The sequence below is a fragment of the Alosa sapidissima genome, chromosome 5 (genome assembly GCF_018492685.1).
Source record: "Alosa sapidissima isolate fAloSap1 chromosome 5, fAloSap1.pri, whole genome shotgun sequence".
Taxonomy (NCBI): Eukaryota; Metazoa; Chordata; class Actinopteri; order Clupeiformes; family Clupeidae; genus Alosa; species Alosa sapidissima.
In genome coordinates this window covers 39719156-39740412 of record NC_055961.1, presented here as the reverse complement: position 1 = coordinate 39740412, position 21257 = coordinate 39719156, and the positions used below count along the sequence as shown (strand labels likewise).

The window sequence follows — 21257 nt, the reverse complement described above, 5'->3', positions numbered from 1 at the left end:
CCCAGTGGCGAAATGATGAATGTTGTTTTTATTCACGATCCTCTGGAAATGCTGGTTAAAAAATTCTTTCCCACGGTCAGTTTGCAACTTCTGGGGTATACGACCCTCTTCTATGATTGATTCAAAAGCAGAGGCAACCGCCATCCCTGATTTGTTTTTTAAAATACGCACCCATGCATATTTGCTAAAGACATCTATACACGTCAGCATATATTTAGCATGGTCATTCTCCCTGGAGTATATGGACATGTCAACCAGATCCGCTTGAAATTGCCTGTTGATACCATACACAATCACCCTATTCCTTTTGTAGTTGACACGCATAGGTTTATGAAGCGTGTACGCATCCTCCCCTGATAACCATTCAGCAACATCCTTATCGGACAGATGTACCCCTGTTTTTTTAAAGGCAGCTTCTTTTAATCTAGTTATACCCCCATATGAACCCTCACTTGAAGGTGTGTAGTAGATTGTATTTAGAACCTCCTCCATGACTCCCTCCATACAACTAATGACAGACCATGATGTGCATTCACAATCTTTTATTTGACAAGCAGGCTTACATATCCATCATGGGTAGAGAATCAAGGTAGTTTAAAAATTTAACACACACATCAAAGTCCTTAGCAACCAGAAATTCCACTAGGCTATTCACAACCTCATAGACATCCACAGACTCATTCTTACTTTGTTTGATGACACATACATCAGTTACATATGTACAAAGAGCTATGATATGCCCTATCTTGAAAAACCCTTGCCGAATCATACACATGTTCTCTAAAATTTCATGCACTGTTACATGATACGCCTTGTTAACGGAGGATCCCATATTCAGTAGATCGGACCATTCTTCAGACAATGATCTAGCAAGCGTCATTTGATTTTTTAAGGCTTTAAAATGATGGTAAGGTACAGCAATATCAGTTGCATAACATGTAGATTCGTCTGCTATGACATTACACAGTAAGGCTGTTAGCTCATATTTCACACGCTCTTTTGGTGGGCCTGAACCACAGCACCAATTCCCCATTACCGTTAATTGTCCCAATATGTCAGAGTTTCAAGAATAATGTTTGTATCACAATCCTGTATGTGATTTTCCTTGAAAGTGTGTAAATACCCACAGATGTATGGTTCCCCTGTTAATTCGTAGACGATAGCTTCTACAGACCCCCAAATTTTTTGGGGATGGGTCTGATAGCCGTAATGTCCCAATAGATGATTCACGCTTTGCAGTAGAGGTCTTTTGTATAGCCGATGTTTTATATCCTCAACATTTGTTTGGAAGTAGTACGCATCTGGTTCAAAGAGGCAAGAATGTTGAATCTGGCTGGGGTGGTTTACTTGACATCCAAAACAGTCCCCCTGTAACTTCTGCGTGATGATGTGTTGCAGTGTAATACACACACAGGCCTTGATAAGTCCAAGAGGTAGCTCTGCCAAACAACCAACAAGGTCTTCACCAGTAGCTTTAGAAGTCTCGGTTCCATCTGCTGATGATACAGGGTTTAATGACACACCAATCTCTAAGTCTTCTGAACAATCTATCATGCCCACCCCACCGCAGGTATTTTGAAAGTATACACACGCATCAGTCATCTTAACATCTGTGGAAGGCATCACGACAGTTCTGAACGTCTCGATGATCCGGCTGGTGTGATCGTATACAACCACTAACCATTCAAGGGGTGTAGTCTGGAGGGCGGCGACTTCACCGCTACCCAATCATGTGTGACCTCTCCTTTATCTTCAGAGTCGTTTTTGTTACCGGTAGGAGGTACACCCGCAGGGGCGTCATCATCCACAAGATGGCATTCTCTAACATCCTCTTTATCATCCGTCAAAGTTAGCATCGCAAATCTCTCACACAAGTAATCCATGTCATAATGTATCATTTCTTGTTCAATTACTGATTCCTCTTGATAAAACATACTTCTTGAACTTTGATCCACACCATCAGGCCAAACATGCGCTTCAGTCATTTCAACTTCATCCACATATAGAGACATTGTATGATCTTCACAACAGCTCTGAGAGTAAAGGAACCCTTCGTATGAAAACCTCTTTTTAAGCTTCATGAACGAGGGGGCGCTGATTCCGGAGCGGCTTCTTCACAATGGTTGGCCAGTTCCAGATCATCTTGGCACGTCTGGAAGAGACATGCCTTGACGCCCTGGTATCTTTCCAAACCAGCACTCCATTTGAACAATCTATCAACCTTTTTGAAAACATCACTTAGAACATGCCGGTCTTTCCAAAGATACTCCACTTTAGGTGTATATGCGAATTCATTCAAATCTTTTTCATTATAATATGTAGGTCTTCTGTATGCACTGCTAGACAGGCGAATGAAATCCTGTGGACAGTTAGCATACATGTGGTAAGACTTGACATAGGCTGGACTATTCCATGATGCTGTGTAGCGACTGTCCATAGCAGGCTGTACAATATCCTTCCAAGAGTCCCTAAACATCACCCAATCTGCATCACAAAATGAAATGTGCGCCATGTCGTCTGAAAACGCCAAATCCGGAGATGTCAATGCGTATAGCTTCACACTGCGATCTTCCTTGTCAAAAACATAGCCTCCGATGCGCCCATCGTTCAACAACCATTGGTATTCCACGCCATCATTAGGTTTACTCAGAAAATTAACAAAAGTTTCAGGTCTCCTCCTTTGCGGTGCATAAGTCATTTCAGGATTCGATAGCTTAGCGCTAACAGGGGTGAGTGTAATCCGTCTCTTTGATTTTGACGATTCAATCATGTCAGCCATGGTAAGTTCTGTTCAAAATCACTGCTAACAATGATAGCTATACATCACCCACAGCTTTTATAATCTCAATCCTAGAGACACGCCGGGGCAAAACACACCCACTACAAAAGGGTTTATAGATAACCAGGTGTCTGCATACAGACGTCACTACTCATAAACAGGTCTTTTACAATGTTATCAGCACTAGTGTACGTAGGTAGTAGGCAGACCCCCGACATGAAAGGGGTCTCAAACAACACACTCAGAGACATGCCCGGACAAAACACCACCCCTACAAAGTAGGATGCATTGCATACCATTGAAGCCCTGCAGCCGAAATAGCTCAGTTGGGAGAGCGTTAGATTGAAAATCTAAAGATCCCTGGTTCGAATCCGGGTTCCGGCAACTCCATTTTCTTTTTTTTTTGTATTTAGCCCCATTTACCACTAAACATATACAACTCTTACAAAGTTTATCTGATCCCCCATTATCCACAAAACACACATGAGGGGTTTGGGGGCCAATATGGCCGCCCAGGGGTTTGACATCAGGCACATGACTGTCACATGACACTACATCCAATATGGATGCCAAGGGGGCGTGGCATTGTTTGACACCAGACACATGACTGTCACATGACTTTACATCCAATATGGCCGCCCAGGGGTTTGACACCAGTCACATGACTGTCACATGACTCACAAAACAATAACAATAAGAAACAACACGTGGCGACAACCACGTGGCTAATTTGCATAAAAAGGAGGCGTGGTTATGACGTGATTTATGACGTTTCAGGGGGCGGGGCTTATTTTGACAGATAGTTCATGATAATAACTACTACGGTCGTTGCTTTTACCTTACCGAAATAGATACGCATGCCAGTTATATGCATCCACCTGCTGCATGCAGCCTTCCTCCAAAACTCCAAAGCTGCTCCAAAAATTGTGTGTCAACAACACTCCATAACAGTTATAATGTGGTGGTGTTAATCACAACATTTCTTCTAACAATTGAGAAACTAGGCTATTCAACTAGCCCGCGTGCTTATGAGACTCAGTGGCTGCACAGTGTGCACCCGCTTCCTTATTTGGGTTTTGGATTGCCAGGTTTTATGACAAAAGGGTTGAAATTGAAAGTAAGTAAGTTCAGGCTATGTGTAGGGTGTGGCAATGTCAGACTAACAGAAGAAATGAATGGATCGTGATTGTAAAATTAAGTTTGATGGTCATGCAAATTCAGAGCATTTCCTGGGAGAGATAACAAAACGGGAGAGCGCCCGGGAAAAACGGGAGTGTTGGCAGGTATGGACTAAGCTGAACAGAAAGCAAGGGCTTTCTTCAGTCCACTGGTATTTTGAACTAGAATGCATTTCCGAAGAACTGCAAACCGTGCTTGCTCAGGTGCGGTTCTTCAACGGTGTGTCTTCAGGATAGAGTCCTTCGTCTATGTACCAAGATTGGTTTTGATACCTAAAGGTTTCGCTGAGATATTATAATCTTAATTCCTGTTTGGCGGCATCGCCGCTGATTTCGATTAGCTCTAATGGGTGAATGCTTTCAAAAATCTAAAATCCTTTTAGTAACTTGTGTCACACATGGTCTGAACATTATGTATGTGAAGTTTGGCTGTGATGGGTAAATGCTTTCGAACATCAAAAATCCTTTTTGTAACAGTGGTCCCCAAACTACAGCCCACCTCATTTTGGGTGGCCCTCCAAAACATGTCCGTGGTATATAGCATCCGGCCCGCATGGGAGTATGACATCATCAGTCGTCATACAGGCGGTCGTGGCCTACTGGTTAGCACTTCGGACCTGTAACCGGAGGGTTGCCGGTTCGAACCCCGACCAGTAGGCACGGCTGAAGTGCCCTTGAGCAAGGCACCTAACCCCTCACTGCTCCCCGAGCGCCGCTGTTGTTGCAGGCAGCTCACTGCGCCGGGATTAGTGTGTGCTTCACCTCACTGTGTGTTCACTGTGTGCTGAGTGTGTTTCACTAATTCACGGATTAGGATAAATGCAGAGACCAAATTTCCCTCACAGGATCAAAAGAGTATATATACTTATACTTACTTATTCAAACTATAACCTCCGTAATTTCCCCCATTCATTCTCTATGGTGAGTCTTAAAGGCACACTATGCAGGTTTTTTAGCTTAATATGCAAGTTTTTTAGCTTAATGTACCTTCATTTAACAGCTTCAGAGTCATTGGAATGGTTATATGACTTTTTTCGGGTTGAATGGTGGCCGTCTCGCTTCCCCCTAGCACCTGTGAGCGGAAAAACCACCCTTGCAACTGTGGACCGGCGGGCCGACGGCCTCAGTGTCAGGAAGTATAACGAGTGTAACGAATTGCTTTACTGCATTCAAATACACATACACGCCAGGCACCGGCTAGAAAAAGGTAGCAATGGAGTTTCTCAGACATTCATCATGACAGAGCCAGCGAAAAAGAAGCAAAAACCGAGAAAACAGTAAGGAAACTGCCAATACTGCATAGTTTACCTTTAACAATACACATGTAATACTCTTTTTGTCCACTGGTGGTTGTTTTCGCGCTGTTGCATGTTTGCCATCGAAAACGGAATTAAATGTAGGCCTACCTGTAAACAAAGAGGCCTATGCTGTATGCATCAGTGCATTCTAAAAGTGTATCAATTAATTGTTAATAACTAACTAACTTCTATTCAAGTCATATTTCTGGGACTTTCTGGGATCAATTTTTTATTCACTCGTTCTCAAGTTCTCATCAGGTGAATGAAAGTTAGAATGGTGGTAATTTCAGATGTTTGCCAGCACTTCATAAAACTCTCGTATAAAACTAATAGTTTGAGAACTTTAAATTATTTGTAGGATATTGCTTGTTCACAATTTGAGCTGTGTATGCAAAGACACAGAGTTCAGAGTTCACACATTTTTAATAAAATATACTTTTGGGACTCCCTGCTAATACTTTTGGGAATGCTAAAGTCTTTTTATTAGTATTATTTCATTTGAGCTACATTTTACACTGATATGGCATGATGGCAATATAAACACAGCTAACAATGGTATTAAATTGCAATAGCCTATGATTAAATGTAATGGAATATTCAACTAAGGTAGACTGTTGTTGTTCACAGCACTAAGCTATTTATGGTTACTGATGTACTCCGAGTCTCTGGCCCTCTCTTAGAGCCAGGCATAGTGAGCTGGCCCTTGGAAGACAAAGTTTGGTGACCACTGTTGTAGAAGAATGACAAGGGTCACTGGCACCATCTTAAATTTTCACACAACACCGGTTTTGGCAGGACGTTCCAGAGTTGGACCGGTGGTGATACCAACTGGTCCCCTACCGGATTCCTGGCCCACACAGCCTAGCGACCCACTACTTGCCCAATGACAACTCCTAATCCCCATGGACAATTAATTCCTTACACTGGACTATTTGAACTTTCTGACACTAAATAGGATTAATGCATTATCATACTGGACATGTAATCATCTCACCTCTTTATATTCCTCAGGTGGCTTTAAACACCATGTTCTATTCTCTACACCTAACTTACTTATTAATTTATGATGTATACAGACCTTACTACTCTGTAACTGACCCTAGGCAGATGGGTCAGGCCCTTGAGTCGTGGATCTGCTCAAGGTTTCTTCCTATATGTATCTCTAATTTTAGGGAGTTTTTCCTTGCCCCTGTTACTCATGGGACCTCTCTGAATATTGAACACTCTGTAAAGTTCCATGAGACGTGTAATGTTTTGGCACTCTATAAGTGAAAATTAAATTGAAAGAAATTGATACCTCAAAAGGTCTAAGAGCAGGAGAACTGGGCTTATAGGAAAAATAACAATAAAACTGGGCGCATAGAAAAAATAACAATAACTAGAATGCATTTCTGAGTAACTGCAAACTGCTTGCTCAAGTGTGGTTTACCAACGTGAGCAGACAGTGGAATAGGCTACATTGAACTTGTTACTAGGGCTGGGATAAACGATTATTTTTTAAACTATTAATCTAGTGATTATTTTTTCGATGCATCGATTAATCTAACGATTCATTTTTTCAGTCCGATTCGATTATCTCCCAATTAATTCACTAATAGCAACTTATACATGTTTATTTACATATATGAATGAAAAAACATGAATTCTTTAATATTGCAATATATGTTTATTGCTCTTAAGATTACAAAATAAAAGACTATACAAGTGCAAAGTAATGCATTCTTAGTCAGAGGTAGCATTCAATAAAGTTCAGTAGTGTATGTCTAATTGAGTGCCTGTCATTTTAAGACGTTCGTGTGGGAATCCTTGCAATTAACATTAACACAGTTAAAAGGCTGCTGATGTGTGGATGCAATTCATAACGTAGTCAGTTCAAATAACGGTTCGTACTTCTCCTTTGGACAAGCACTTTTGAGTCTTGGAAAAGACTTTTCCATTTACATCGGGATTTTGCGAGTCAATAAAATGAGCCTGAGTAACGAATACAAGCAGCTGCAAGTAAGCATGCTAAACTTGACATCCAAACAGTATTCTAACGTTAGCTTTGAAATTGCATACTGTAACTTAACTTAGTTTAGTCTCCTCAATGTACTATGTTGTGATAAGACCTTAGCAGAGTTTACCTTAACTTTAATGCTGCAGTTTTGAACAAATTTGCGCAGCATGGTCACGATGCTAAGCGGATTTTTTAGCAATTTAGCCCACTGTGTTCTATGCAGTGCTTCTATGTGGCAACAACAATCCTTTAACAATCGTGAATAATTTGTTAAATGCACACGCAGAGGAGGAGCAGCGGGCTCGTTACGAGAGAGAGCGGGCGGGGCGAGGAAAGGCTGTGTGAGTAAAAAGTGCAGCTCAATGAAATTATCTTATCTTTAATTTAAATAGTAGGACTACAACATAGAACATCAATGTGTGGTGGCCGGTTTTGATTTCGTGGTGCCCAGCCACAGATTAGTCAATGTATGGAAAACACTGTAGGTGTAAAATTAAAAATATTTAGCAGCACATGTTATGCTTGACGAATCGACGCTCATATTTTGCGTCGACGTCATCGATTATGTCGACGCGTTGTCCCAGCCCTACTTGTTACATTTTGGATTTTATTAGTTGTATCTCCTGGGATACATTGCCCTATTAAAGGCCCTCTAAAGAGTTTTTTTTACCTTAAAATAATGTTTCCAAAATCATTTTGATGGCACAGAAACTCTTCAAAGGGTGAACAGCACAGTCCTTATGGCTTGTAAAACAGAAAGTTTGGAGATCATTGGGTTATGTTGTAACCCTGGTTCTCTGAGTGAAGAGACCATCTCTCCACTCTGTTACATATTCCATATGTACAGGGAATGACCCCCCCACCTGTCAAAGACTGTGGATAGGCTTTAAAACACCGGCTCGCGTAGTCACGCCCACACCCGAACCTATAAAACACCTGTGTTGGCGTGTAATCACTGATAGTTTGATTGGAATGGGTCTCTGAGCAGCCTGAGGATTGGAGAGATGGTCTCTTCACTCAGAGAACCAGGGTTACAACATAACCCAATGTTCTCTATCGTCTCGACACCTCCATCTCTCCACTCCGTTACATATTTCATATGTATGGGGTAACTCTTTAAGACATGAAGAGATAGTGCAGCCCACACCCAAAACACTGTATGCCATCAACAAACTATTGTACACTATTTACATGCAGATCTGGAAGATGATCAGCAAGACGGCCAAAAAGGCCAAGCCCGAACACAGAACAGGGCCCTGCCAGGTGCAAGGGCTAGCACTGTGATGATGGGCCACCCAGGTTGGCCCAGAAGATGCAAAAGGGGCTCCCAGTTTCACTCTGGAGCCACACCAAGCATACGCTTGGCAAAAGAGGGGCTGGCTGCCACATTCAGGCGGTGGAATCGGTAAATGTGGAGCAAGAAGACCAAGTGGCTGCCGAAAGAGCAGGATGTCCTCGGGTGAAGCCGAAAAGGGTCCATCTGGCATGTCTGGCACCACGCTGTGAAGACCTGCCAGCGATAAGTGTAAGCAGCCCTCGTAGATGGTGCTCGAGCCTCTTGCATTGTGTACAGTGAGTGGATTGGTCGCAAACAGATCGACCTCTGCTCTGCTGAGTCGCGACCAGACCTCCTCGACCACCTGGGGGTGGAGTCTCCACTCTCTTAAGCCTTGGTAGAAAGTGCTGAAGGCTAAGGCTCAATAGGCACCTCTGGACAGGGTGCATGTGAAGGAGGGTAAGGGGAACTACCTGCACCATTGCTGGAGAAGGCAGAGTTTCCACTCCACCTGGGCATGCAACGTAAAGCAACTGAGACATGTGGCAAAAGACTGTTGTCTCTCCGGTGAGAGAGTAACAGTTGCCGTCCTTGAGTCGAGTCCAGGACCATACCCAAGAAGGTTGTGACCTGGGATGGTTGGAGTCTGCTTTTCTTGAGATTGAGGCGCAAGCCCAAGTCCATGTGCCTCAAAAACAAGGCCATGTGTCGGCGACATTGCTTTTCTGAGGTTGCAAACCTCAGGAATCGCCAGTGCCCAGGCCAGATGGGTATCTGAAAGTAAGCGCCCTGCAGGTCTACGGTAGCAAACCAGTCCCCTTCATTGATGGCCTGCCGTACCCTCAGAACTGTGAGAAACCTGCACCTCAGGGAATGGAGGTGCACGTTGAGACCCCTGAGGTCTAGAATAGGACGAAGGTCTCTTGTGCGTTTGGGTATAAGAAAATAAAGGGAGAAGAGCCCCGCTTGGAGGTCTGAACAATTTACCTCTTTATTTCCCTCTTCTTCAGGAGGGTGGACAGCTCTGCCCACAAGGCGTGCATGGTACCGATCCCAAGCCCCACCTCCCATTGTCAGTCACATAGTTACTGTTGCTAAGTCGGACTAAGTTTGCAGGAAAGTGAGAGGGAACGCGTGTTCAACATGGGGGGGATGCAGCACCATTTAGCCGAGTGTAACCGTATGTGCTGGATAATTTCTAGTCGTGTAATATTGCTTCAAAAAGCAGAGGCCAGAAAGACCTTCAGTATGCAATGGAAGACACATGCAATATCCGCTTTTATCAACGAGGTGGAACAGCACAAATTGAGGGCAAATCAATCTGGTGTTATGGATCTTAATGGGATGCATGTTAACTGGGGATAAACAATTAGCAAGTTATCACGAGCAGGTAGTTTACCTTATTTGCTGCAAATGTGACTGATTCAATAAACAGATCTGCGTGAACATAATTGTGTTGACGTGTCCATAATAAAATAACAAAATCTAACCATATTTTGAGGATTAATTGAAGACGGAACCAAGTGCTGCTCAGATCCAAGTTCGTAATGTGGCTAGCCTGTTAAGCAACTCGAGTTGTCTTATGTTGGGGAGGTGGAGAGAGAGCCTCGCTTCGGTAGGCCTATACTTATTATTTTGAATGGCTGCTTTAGAGTATGTTGTTAGGAAGAGTTCAAATTAAAATATACAAGTGTATTGAAAAGAAACCACTAGATCTATCCCGAGATTAAACCACGCACAACATATCTGCATGGCAGGCAGACTCTAGCCTATCAAGTGCACCACTGCTGCTACGTGATTTGTCTTGCACTAGACTTCATCAGTGCCCGCTGGTTACTGTTATACTTAATTTAAATGTGGGCAATTTAGTAGGCCTAATATTTGTGATTTCGAGACTGCATAGCCTATACAGCAAGGCTTAGTTTAGTTTTTTCGGCACATGATTTGATCTTTAGAAGGCATTAGGCTATCGTCCAGCCATCAAAATAATGCATCGCAGTAGCCTAGGCTATTTGAGTTTGTGGAAAAATTATCGTTAGCTTATTTCTGTGAACAGTCTTCTATCCCAAGTGTAGCCAGTTCGCCTTGTTTCTGTCTTTTCCCCATGTCTCCCTGTTTTCCCTACATGTCCCACACTGGCCTGCTCCCGCTAACTAGGGGGGCGTGGTGATTAGTTACACACCGGAGTTCGTTCGCACTGATTACTGGCCGGACAGTATAAAACCACCCAGGTACGAAGAAGCGTTGTAAGCTCTGCCTGTTTAACCCCCTAGCATGTCGGATTTAGTCATCAGGTATGTTGCAATACTCCTGTTTGCTGCCAGACTAATAACATGGTTTAATCAATGTTTGTCTTCACCTGTAGCTTCGTGGTCACCGGCTAGTCTGCTCCTGCTGCCCGTGTGTTAGACACCATCCCTTATTCATTCTACAGGTATGCACTTATGTTTGTCTTAAATCTCTCGTAGTTTATTTTCTGTTTTGAGTCGTAACACTTTCTCTTGTATGCCTGTAGCTGAACGTGGGTGAGTGCTCCCCATACGGCGCTTTGTGCACTAATCGTAGTTACGAACATAGGTATGTACGATGCTTGCTTTAATGGGTAACTTTCTAGGCGGCAGTAGAAGGCTTTATGTTCAATGTCTTTTCTGTCCTGTCCAGGTAGCGCGGCCTTTTCCATCTACGCGGGGTGCATAGCGTGGGTCGTGCTGCTGTCTTGTCTGTAGTTATTTTATTTTGGTGTAGCCTAATTGTGTGCGGTTTTTCAAGTACGTTCTGTGTCTTTCTTTTTGTGGGCATTAATTTAGTGTCTACGTCTGCCTGTGTTTGGGTTTATTTGGCGTTTATGTCAGCCTGCATGTTGCTTGCCGCATTAGTAGAGAGGAACGGGGCATAAGTGGCATATGCTTCATCCTGGTAACTGCTTAGGTTCTGTCTGGTGCTGGCTGTCATTTGCGTGTGTTTGTATTTCTTTTGTCCTGGTGTGCCTGCATTATCTACCATAACGTCTGTATTGGCTGACTGTATTTTTGCCCCCCCGCCCTTGTGGTGCTGTTTTATTTGTTTGTTTGGCAGATGTGGGGCCCTCTTTGAGGGAGGCTAGTCACCTGGTGGTGGGACCCTGTAGCTGCACATTTGTGGTGTCATTGTTGCTTGCGGTGGGCTGCTGTGTCACTGGTAAGTCACTTTCTTGCAGTGTGTATGCACGTGTGATGGCTGGAACTTAGAACACACCTCCAGTTAGTCTGTCTCCCTCAGGTAAGCCCCCATCTGCTGTATCTTTTTAGCTCCAGTGGAGCCTGGCCCCACTTTAGAAATCACCTGTTCATATTGTATCATAAAAGCATAAATATTTTTGTACTTTCATAACCTCTGACTCGTTTCAGGTATTATTGCAGGACACTCCTCCCTTCCCCCCCCCCCCCCTTTGGTTATTTAATAAACTTATGATTTGACTGGAATTCACGTTGTCTGCTTGGTGCTTTCGGACCTGTGTCAAACCTTCCTTAGCAAATTCTCTTAAAGAAGTCCCAGGGTACTAAGCCCAGGGTGGCGTAGTCGGGCTACTGGGAGTGGCTTATAGCCTCTCTCTTTCCCTCCTTACTGCTCTGGTCACACAAGTTAAACATGGCAAGTAGGCTGTGCCTAAAAGCTGAAAGCATTCTTGTTTTGTGTAAGGCGATACATGATTGAAGGTGTAGCCTTTAAAGAAGCCCTATGCAGGTCTGGTTATTCCTTCGCTGTTTCTGGGTTTTCGCCTGATTTGGGCTCGACATAGCTTCACGACATAGCTCCCCCTGCAGCTTCGGTAGCAAGTGACTGCTACGCTAAACCCCCACTAGCTAGCGAGCTAGCCATCAAGAAACCAAGCTAAACACATACAGGGCTCACAATAAAACGGTCGAGCAAACACATTGTTCAAGAGACTATCAAACCACATTACAAAAACTAAGTTCACCCAAGAGTAGGCTACTTACAATTTCAACAGCAATAAAGCCTGTAAAGGATTTGTTCGGACCGGGACCAGAAAGTTGCATATTCAGTTTTTCCGCGGAGAAGCACTAGGGGGAGACGAAGCACCCACCAAACGACCCAAAAAGTGTTGCAGAACCATCAGAACGACTCTCAACATGCCTAATTAAGGTCATTTTTACTGGCCCCCACGGCTAGCTTGAGGGCGGTTACCCCATCCCTGGGATGTCTGGAGCCACTGTTTAAGATCAGTTGGCCCCCAAACGGAATGCCCCAAGATAGGTGTTGGCTGAGGCGCGGATGCCCTAGGGCACCTAGTGCTCCTGGCACGCCTGCCAAGAGACTCTGACACCTCTTCCGCACAGCGACGGCTGTCCTGTGCCTGCTGCAACAGGGTGGTTGCCTGTGGGCCGATAATGGCCTTGGGCTCCACAGGCACTCTCAGAAGACACTGCCTGCTGGAGCTGAGATTGGGACAGCCAGAGATGGTGTATAGCTACCCAGAACTGAGCCAAGGAGTGACCCGATGCCACTGCCTACTCCTTGGACTCTGAAGCAAGGTACACAGAGGCTGACTGGAGCTCCCTCAAAAGAAAGGGATCCCCAGCATTGCTTTGCAAAAGACCAGAGAGGTGATGCACATACAAGGACAAAACGGCTGCCATATTAGCAAGGCGGGCTTGCATTGCTATGGGCCTATGCAGCTTACCCAGCAGAGCCTCCATAGTCATGCCATTGCTACTGAGGCAGGAGGGACCATCAAAGAGGGAGTGGCTCCAAAGCTAGGTCCACTGGGGGAAGCGAGTCACAACCAATCTGCTCTTCGCCATGCATGTGGGAAAGCCCCTTAGCCTGCCCAGACCACCTTACAAAGGTAGTTGAAGAAGAAACTGGCGACAGACCAGTCTAGGTCTGGAGTTGGACAAGAGAGGTATTTTTTCAGATTTTCTTAAAAGTAAATACTTTTTGAGAAATAGGGGATTAAAAATGTCAAAAAGCTAATTTTTCCCCCATAGACTTCAATGGCTGTGATGTCATAATGGCCTAAAAGCAGCTGCGCTTGTTAAGCTCCCAGAGTAGTTCCCGGGCTAATTAGAACACTGGCACAGGTGTCACCTGTGAATCAACTGTCTCAGCTTCTAATGCATACAATCTGGTGCTCCCTAAAACTACACATCCCGTAATTAACTTGTGCGCACGCGCAGTAGCGTTCTCCTTGCCTCATTGATTCCTACCGATTCTACAGGCACTGCTGCCGTCAAGCATCCTCTTGAAGAAAGTTTACGTTCTTGTTGTCTGGTTCGTCCAACAAACGACGACGAAAGGGACGTGTGTGAAGTCTGTTTAAAACGACTCGGCTAATCAAGTAAGCAGGCAAGCCGGCGTTAGCTTTAAACTTAAGCTAATAGTAAGTTCATGTTTCTAGGTTCGCGGTTGTGTGCAGTGGAGGCGGAAGCAGCTAGATAAGCACTCAAATTGCCAGCCGGCCGCCTTTCGTAGCGATAGCTGGCCTGACGAGGAAAATGGCAAACAATCACTGGCTGAAACTTAGCCTTTGTTTTGAACTACGTTTGTGTGAGTGGCTCAATGAGTTAAATCTCCAGTTACAAGGCTAAGACAAGCACCTACCTCACCTAGCAGATCTAAGATTACAGCAAAAAACTTGAGGTAGGGGACAGGCGCCTCGATTGCGACACTATTATGGCCTTTGAGAATCTGAGTGAAATTGCTGAAACGTCTGATTCGGGAGCCACTCTTCTGATCCAATGTATTAAACAGTAGGCCCTGCAAAGTTTATTTCAAAAATATTTCCCAACCAGCAGTGCTCAGTATGACTGGATTATGGATCCATTTAATGCAGCATGTTGGTATTTCATTGAATATACAGTGGGCAGTGCTTCGACTTGGCCAGCTTCCCTCGCGGTCCGCACTCGGCATCACACGACTTTAATTTGTATTTTTCCAGTGACGCTGCAACGACGCTGCAACAACCGGCTGAGGTCTCAATTGAGCAGGGTGTCTCGTAAAAAGAAATGGAGCTGGAAAACCCTACACAGACTTCACTACAGACTTTAGCAGACTGGTTTAGAAATAATTTAATAGCCAGAAATATGCCTGCCCTGCCCTAATAAAGAAATATTTGGTTAACTGCGAGTGAATCCCGTTTGCAGCCGTAGAAGAAACGCAGGACAAATTAAACATTCTGGTTTTCTCCGAGTGTACCGATGATAGACAGACATAATTTGGACAAAATATAGAGCATATTAACCTCCGTTGCTCAGCCAAATGCCTTCCTGTTACGTCCTGTTATCACGGAGCTACAGGCGATAAACGAATTTTGATGGTGCAAGTTTACTTCATTAGTGGTTTATTTATTTTTTTGATTATTAAAGAGTGTTTTTCATTTAAAGGTTTGACTTCGTGCTTATTCAGTAGAGCATTTAGTGCTCTCCCCAATCCCAGACGTTCACATTGCATGTTTGTTTGTAATGGATGCAACCGCGAGATAGGCTATGCGTTTGACGGCAATGAGTTGTTAACAGACATGAACCAAGACATATAGCCCAGCAGCAATCTAGGGACTGTTCGTTATTTATTGAAGGGGCCACCGGAGGAATTTTGAGTGCTTCAGTTGCAAGTTGCATGACCCTCTCTTGCCTGCTAGAAATTGTTCAATGATCCTCCGACAGAATTGTTAAAAAAGACATGACCCTCCCCTGCCAATTGTCGCTGTCTTCCGCCCGCGCCACAGCCACACACTGTGATAACGTTCTTAAATCAATCTTTCCCGTGAGCTTGCATGCTACCAGTCCTTCCTTTTCAAATGTGTTGCGCCTGTTTGCACAATTTCACAAATAATCATATGTGATTAATAATATGACAAATAATCCCTGTGCACGGGGACCGAAACAATGCATGCCAACTTTTTCCGTGTTTATCACGTACTTTCCCCCGCTGTCTTGCCGTTTTAATGTTTCCCCGTAGAATATCCCATATTTTAATACTCTCATAACAGCCCTGCCATCGGGCCTCTCTCTGTGTTGCCCTGTTGCTACCCCTTGCCCTTCCAACGAAACAGATGTCTTGAAATCATCGTTTTCCTTACTTGAAGGCGAAGAGTGATGTTAACCTATTTAAGTTTAACGGCGTGATTGTCGTGAGAGCACGATTCATTGGCGCTTGCATGTTCGGCCTTATGTCTACGTGCGCACCTGAGGCTACTCAGCTACAAGAGAAAGAATTTCCCCTGTATGTTCACTGCAAGTTGGCCTACCATAATTTACCAACTCTGCACTGTAGACCCTAACTGGCTATTTATATTTTTCTGTGAAATAAGCAAATGTATTTGTTCACCTTTATGAAGCAGAATTACGCATAGGCGTGGAACATAATACATTTGACAAAGGACAGATGTATGTTGCTAGTGACAAAATATTAACTTTCAGTGTTTTACGATGTCTTTGTCATGGGGAAGTGTTTTTCCCCATGCATTTATTCTAGGTTACTGTCAGTGACTGCCGTGAGAGAAGCGGGTTCTGTGTTTCGTTCATGTCAGTGACTGACGCGAGAGAAGCGGGGTCTATGTTGTGTTGCGTTGCGTTAATTTATTTTCATTGGGCATATCGTGCCATGCCGTCCACAGCTCTTCAGTTCTGACAAAGCCAAAATTACTCCTTTTGAAACAATGAGTGCAGGAAGCGCGTTTGTATGGTTATATTGCTTGACGGGGGGGATCCCAAGCAGCTTTCAGCCATAAGGCTACTTTGAGAACATTTCAATTCAACCGACACTAATATTCAAAATGTTGAAAACTATTTCGGCATAGCCTATAAAGCAGTTTAATTAAATAGAAGGTTAGTTGTAAACAAACAAGCTACTTGGTGAGGCTTGGCCTCACAGATGCGCTCGTGCCTTAGATGGCAGGAAAAATCTTCACGATAGGCCTATTAACTAACCACCCGATTCACGTTGGCTGGGGGGAAGAGGGGCTATCAGACATTTGTGCCCAGTTAATCCGGCCCTGCCCCCAACAAATCACACCTTCCCACCTCTGACAGCTTAAAAGAAGTCAAGAGGACTCCTTACTCACAGACCTATTCACAAACCTGCGGCATTTTGCCGTGTTTTGAAATCCTATGCAGCTACAGGAGCTTCCAATCGTGAGGAAGCAATTTTGCCTTGTACGCATAACTAACATGCAATAACGCCGCCAACAACAACCAAAACTAGGCTAATCATTGTCAACATGTAAATTAAATGTAACATTATTGTGAATCAAATTAAAATGTTCTCTTTTGCAAACGTAGGCATAGTAACAGAATAATTTAATAATGTTACAAAGATACTACAATCCGTATGTTTCATTAAGGCTACTAGGCTATTTGTTTTGCCTTGATTCATTTATTTTATTCAGGGGCCATATTCACAAAGAATTTTAAGGCTAAAAGTAGCTCCTAACTGGCGAATTTAGGAGCAACTCCTAAAAATAATGGGCGTGTCACTCCTAACTTCAGGACTCCTAATTTTTTCGCCACCAACAACAACCAAAACTACTCATTGTTAACATGTAAATGAAATGTAACGTTTCATTGTGAATCAAATTAAAATGTTCTCCTCTTTGCAAACGTAGCCTAGGCATATGGTGACAGATTAATTTAATAATGTTGCAAAGGTAGGCTACTGCATCAATCCATAGGCCTATGTTTCATTAGGCTACTAGGCTATTTGTTTTGCCTTACTCTTTATTCATTTAGGCTAGGCCTTTTTATTCAGTTATTAATCTTCCGTCCTTCGCACTACTTGTGTAGCGCACGCATTCTTCGACCTGTCACCTGTCACTCATCATCGGAAGAGAGGTGTTTGGAATTCCCGCGTTACTTCAGTCAAGCTCGTGCATGAGTAATGACGTCATCCATAGCCACGAAGACTCACTCCTAGTTTAGGAGTTGTCTGAAAGGCTTTGTGAATAACTTTTAAGAGAAAACTCCAAGCTAAAATCTTTAAGTGCGATTTAGGAGTAACCTACTCCTAGTAGTAAGATAAAAGCCTTTGTGAATAGCCTACGGCCCCAGTTATTCATCATCTTCCGTCCTTGTTTAGCACACGCATTCTGAGACCTGTCACCTGTCACTCATCATTGTAAGGGAGGTGTTTGGAATCATGCCCGCGTTACAATCATCAGCCAATCAAGGTGGTCACGCTTGCCCATTTACCCAAATTAATGGGCATCATAACGCACATTCTGGCGGGTCTGTTATTTACCGTAGGCTACGTTTAACAGTACCTAACAAGTGTAATGAGCTATTCATTGTCGAAGGTGCATGGTGAAGTGAAATTCTTACTTTGGAAAACAAACATTTGCCGATATCATCGCCGATCAGCAGAATATTGCAACAGATTCTGTGTTCTGGACTGCAGGTAACTTGTTAAGCCAGTGGTTCTCAAACTTTTATCTCATTCCCCACTTTGATCAAGGGGCATAACTGATGATAGTGGAGATAACGTGTTATCCCGAGGCTTTTGCAAGTCAGCATCTTCGACGGTAGTCTATTAAAAATATAAGTTTTCGATGTCCCAAACGGAGAGCCATACTTTATTGTTTTTAACGATATCTATGCTACTCACAAAAATGTAGGCATGGGGAGTTAATTTATGTGTTAAATTATTGTGATTACAAGCCAGTGGTTTTCAAACATTATGCGTGACTCGGACATCTAACTAAATGCAACAGGCTCATATCGTCCTCGCATTCGCAAAATGAGGACCAGTGTTTTGTCAAATTGCAAATAGCTATTCGTTTTAACGATTTTTTTATGATGGTATGAAGTGCTTTTTGTATAGGCTACTATCTTAATCTTGGAATATGGGGAGGGAAGTGACGCGTCTGCAGTCAGCCAAATATGAATGTAATTCTGCGGCATAAAGCAGATGTATTTGTTTATTGTACAGAAAAATAAAAAGGACATGTCAAGCAGTCAATTGACTACATTGCAGTCAAGAAGTAGGGCAAATTAAGACACTGTTTTGATTTGCGTAGTTGCGTTACCCCCAACACTGACAATAACATAGACAGCAAATTAAGATATTTTTTCGTTTTGTGGAGCGGCACCGGTAGGCTATCAAAAGCAGATTTCGATTTTCGCTACCACCGTGTAGTCAAGCCTTAAGCCATACCCAAGTAGTCTTAATCGAGGTAATGTTTAATTACGATTTATTTTGTTATTGAATTCGTAGGCTGGGATTCCTCTCGGTAACAATTACGTTTAAAGGTAGCCTAGCCTCCTGCTTTTTCAGAAGGGGCGGCAGTCAGGCTACTGAGAGAGCGATGTACAGTGGCAGAGCGACGCACAGTGGCTGAAAGTGGTACTAAAGCTTCACGCAGCTTTACGCCTCGTAATGCGCGACTGAAGTGGCCATTTGAAAGCGATGCCCACTGTAGATTACACAGGTTGAAGAGATGGCGACATGAGACTGATGCACACTAAAGTTAGGAGATCAGCTCGTAATCCACTAATTTTCAATCGCCGAAGCAACAGTCTGTAAAACCGGCAAGTTTAGGCTAGGTAGGCTATAAATTCAGAGACTGAGAAGGCCTATAAATTCAGAGACTGAGAAGGCCTATAAGTTCGGAGACTGAGACTGAGAAGCAGCGACATTCACGCCAGCGTCCTCTCAGCGTAATGATAACTTGATTTGGTCAAAACCTTTAGAAATGCCACCCTACAGGATGTTAAAAAGTATGTATCGCCTAGTGCACGTTGGCTTTGGAAACCTATAGAGAAAGTGTTTTTCTTTGATATGATAGATAATCTTTGTAATGGTGAAAGTGTCAATAAAAAGCTGATCAAACTAATCCTTACAAGATAATTGTCATCTTGAAATGCGTAGTGGAGCTCTGTAATCCACTGTCGATCTCCCTTCAGAAGGACCTCTCTCTCTTCCTGGTAGCAAGCTGTCTAAAAACCAAGAAACAACACCTAGACTGAGACACCTGATATGGATTCAAATAAAATGATGATGTTGGTATGCAGCATAGCCTACCTCTCCTCGTTTCAGCATATCCCACTTGTTCATAATCTTCATAGCGTAAACCTGTTGGGTGCTCCGCATCTTTGCCACAGCCACCTGCAGACACAGAACCTGGCTGAAACCAACAGGATACCACTCCTACAGACCCCTATCCAAGTTCTTTGAAGCATGTAACTTTGAAGTGTTCTTAAAGTGTTGGGTAAATCCACAAAAAACCTCACAAAACAAGTGGAAGGCCTTTAGATTGGTCCCAAACCTCACTGAAGGTCCCTCTGCCAATCACTTTCAGGATCTCAAAGTCATCCCTTTGAATTCTTGTCATCTGCACCTGCCTCACCAGTGGCTCAGCTACAGTTGGAAGAGAAGTAAGAATATACATGTTATTTCCTACAGTTATAATATACAACTCTGGAAAAAATTAAGAGACCACTGCACATTTTTCTGATGTCATCCTACGGTTGCTGAGTGACATTCGAATGAGTTGACGGCCTGTGAAAAAGGAGTCCTCTCCTCCTCCTTCCCCTACGACAAACTTTTGAAGAACTGCCTTGTCTTCAATTAATGCTATAGACTTAGCACTATCTGATAATTTTTGTGTATTCTTTGATGGACAGGTCTCTCCAATTAGCCAAACTCAATCGAAAACTGTCCTTAAGAGGTATATTAATGAGAATACCTGCAGTCTGTTTAAGGAAGCCATGGCTATTACACCATGCATAACAACTCAGGGTGTGGAGGACCATCTATGTCTGTTTAACGCCAATATTCTCAGGATATTTGACTCTGTAGCACCTACCAAGCTTAAAAAAGTCCGCAGGAAATGTAAAGCACCATGGAGGTATACCACAGCAGTAGCGACTCAGAAAAGAGAATGTAGGAAAGCTGAGCGTAAATGGAGAAGGAGCAAGCTTCAGGTTGACTATAATATATTCAAACTTCAATCTTACAACTATGAGTTAAGAAAGGCTAGACAATGTTATTTCATTGAACAACATCATTAACAAGAACATTAACAACTCCCGTGCACTGTTTGCCACTGTTGATAAGTTAACAAATCCTCCAGTACATCTACAGTACCTCAAGAGTTTCTCATCTAATAAATGCAGTGAGTTTGCTTCCTTCTTCCAAAACAAAATTGAAAATATTAGAAAAAACATCAGCTCCACTTGCTTATGTAATGTCTTGGTTAAATCATCAAATACACATGTAGCCTCTTTATCTGAATTTACTGCCATTGATAGTAAAACTCTTGAAAAAACAGTGATGCAGCTCAGCTCATCTACTTGCTGTCTTGACACCTTGCCCACAAGCTTCTTTAAAAGCATCTTTGATTGCAGTTATCAAACTCCTCATAAAAAAGAAACCTTGATCCCTCTGTGCTTAACAACTAAAGGCCCATCTCAAACCTCCCCTTTATAGGCAAAGTTATTGAAAAAGTTGTATTCAACCAAGTCAATAACTATTTAAATACAAATGTCATCTATGATCAACTACAATCAGGCTTTCGTCAACACCACAGTCCCGAAACTGCACTTAAAGGTATTAAATGATATCCACCTGAATACAGACTCAGGTAAAACAACTGTCCTAGTAATGTTAGACCTTAGTGCAGCTTTCGATACGGTTGATCATGTATTACTTCTCTCGACTAGAATGGACTAGAACGGATACTAGATTTTCCCCAACACTAGTGTTTTAAAAAGAAACTACAAACTGAACTTTTTCATTC

The 21257-nt window shown here is 43.2% G+C and overlaps 1 protein-coding gene, 1 long non-coding RNA gene and 1 other non-coding gene across 8 annotated transcripts in view; 2 read left to right on the top strand and 1 right to left on the bottom strand.

Moving 5' to 3' along the window:
• Positions 1–21257, bottom strand: part of LOC121709139 (myotonin-protein kinase) — a 173657-nt gene that overhangs the window by 96627 nt on the left and 55773 nt on the right. For all 5 annotated transcript variants that reach the window (XM_042092274.1, XM_042092275.1, XM_042092276.1 and 2 more), the window contains exons 2-4: positions 19785–19876; positions 19541–19624; positions 19360–19455 (exon numbers count right to left, since the gene is read on the bottom strand). In XM_042092274.1, the coding sequence (XP_041948208.1) occupies positions 19360–19455; positions 19541–19624; positions 19785–19876 (272 nt within the window). The remainder of the gene's footprint in view (positions 1–19359; positions 19456–19540; positions 19625–19784; positions 19877–21257) is intronic.
• trnaf-gaa lies at positions 3091–3163 on the top strand. Its single transcript has one exon. It is a non-coding gene; the product is annotated as a tRNA-Phe (tRNA).
• On the top strand, positions 10626–11862 carry LOC121709141. 2 transcript variants are annotated; one of them, XR_006031848.1, is made up of 3 exons: positions 10626–10758; positions 10893–10961; positions 11043–11862. It is a non-coding gene; the product is annotated as an uncharacterized LOC121709141 (long non-coding RNA). The 2 variants fall into 2 exon arrangements; XR_006031847.1 differs by lacking the exon at positions 10626–10758 and adding an exon at positions 10803–10821.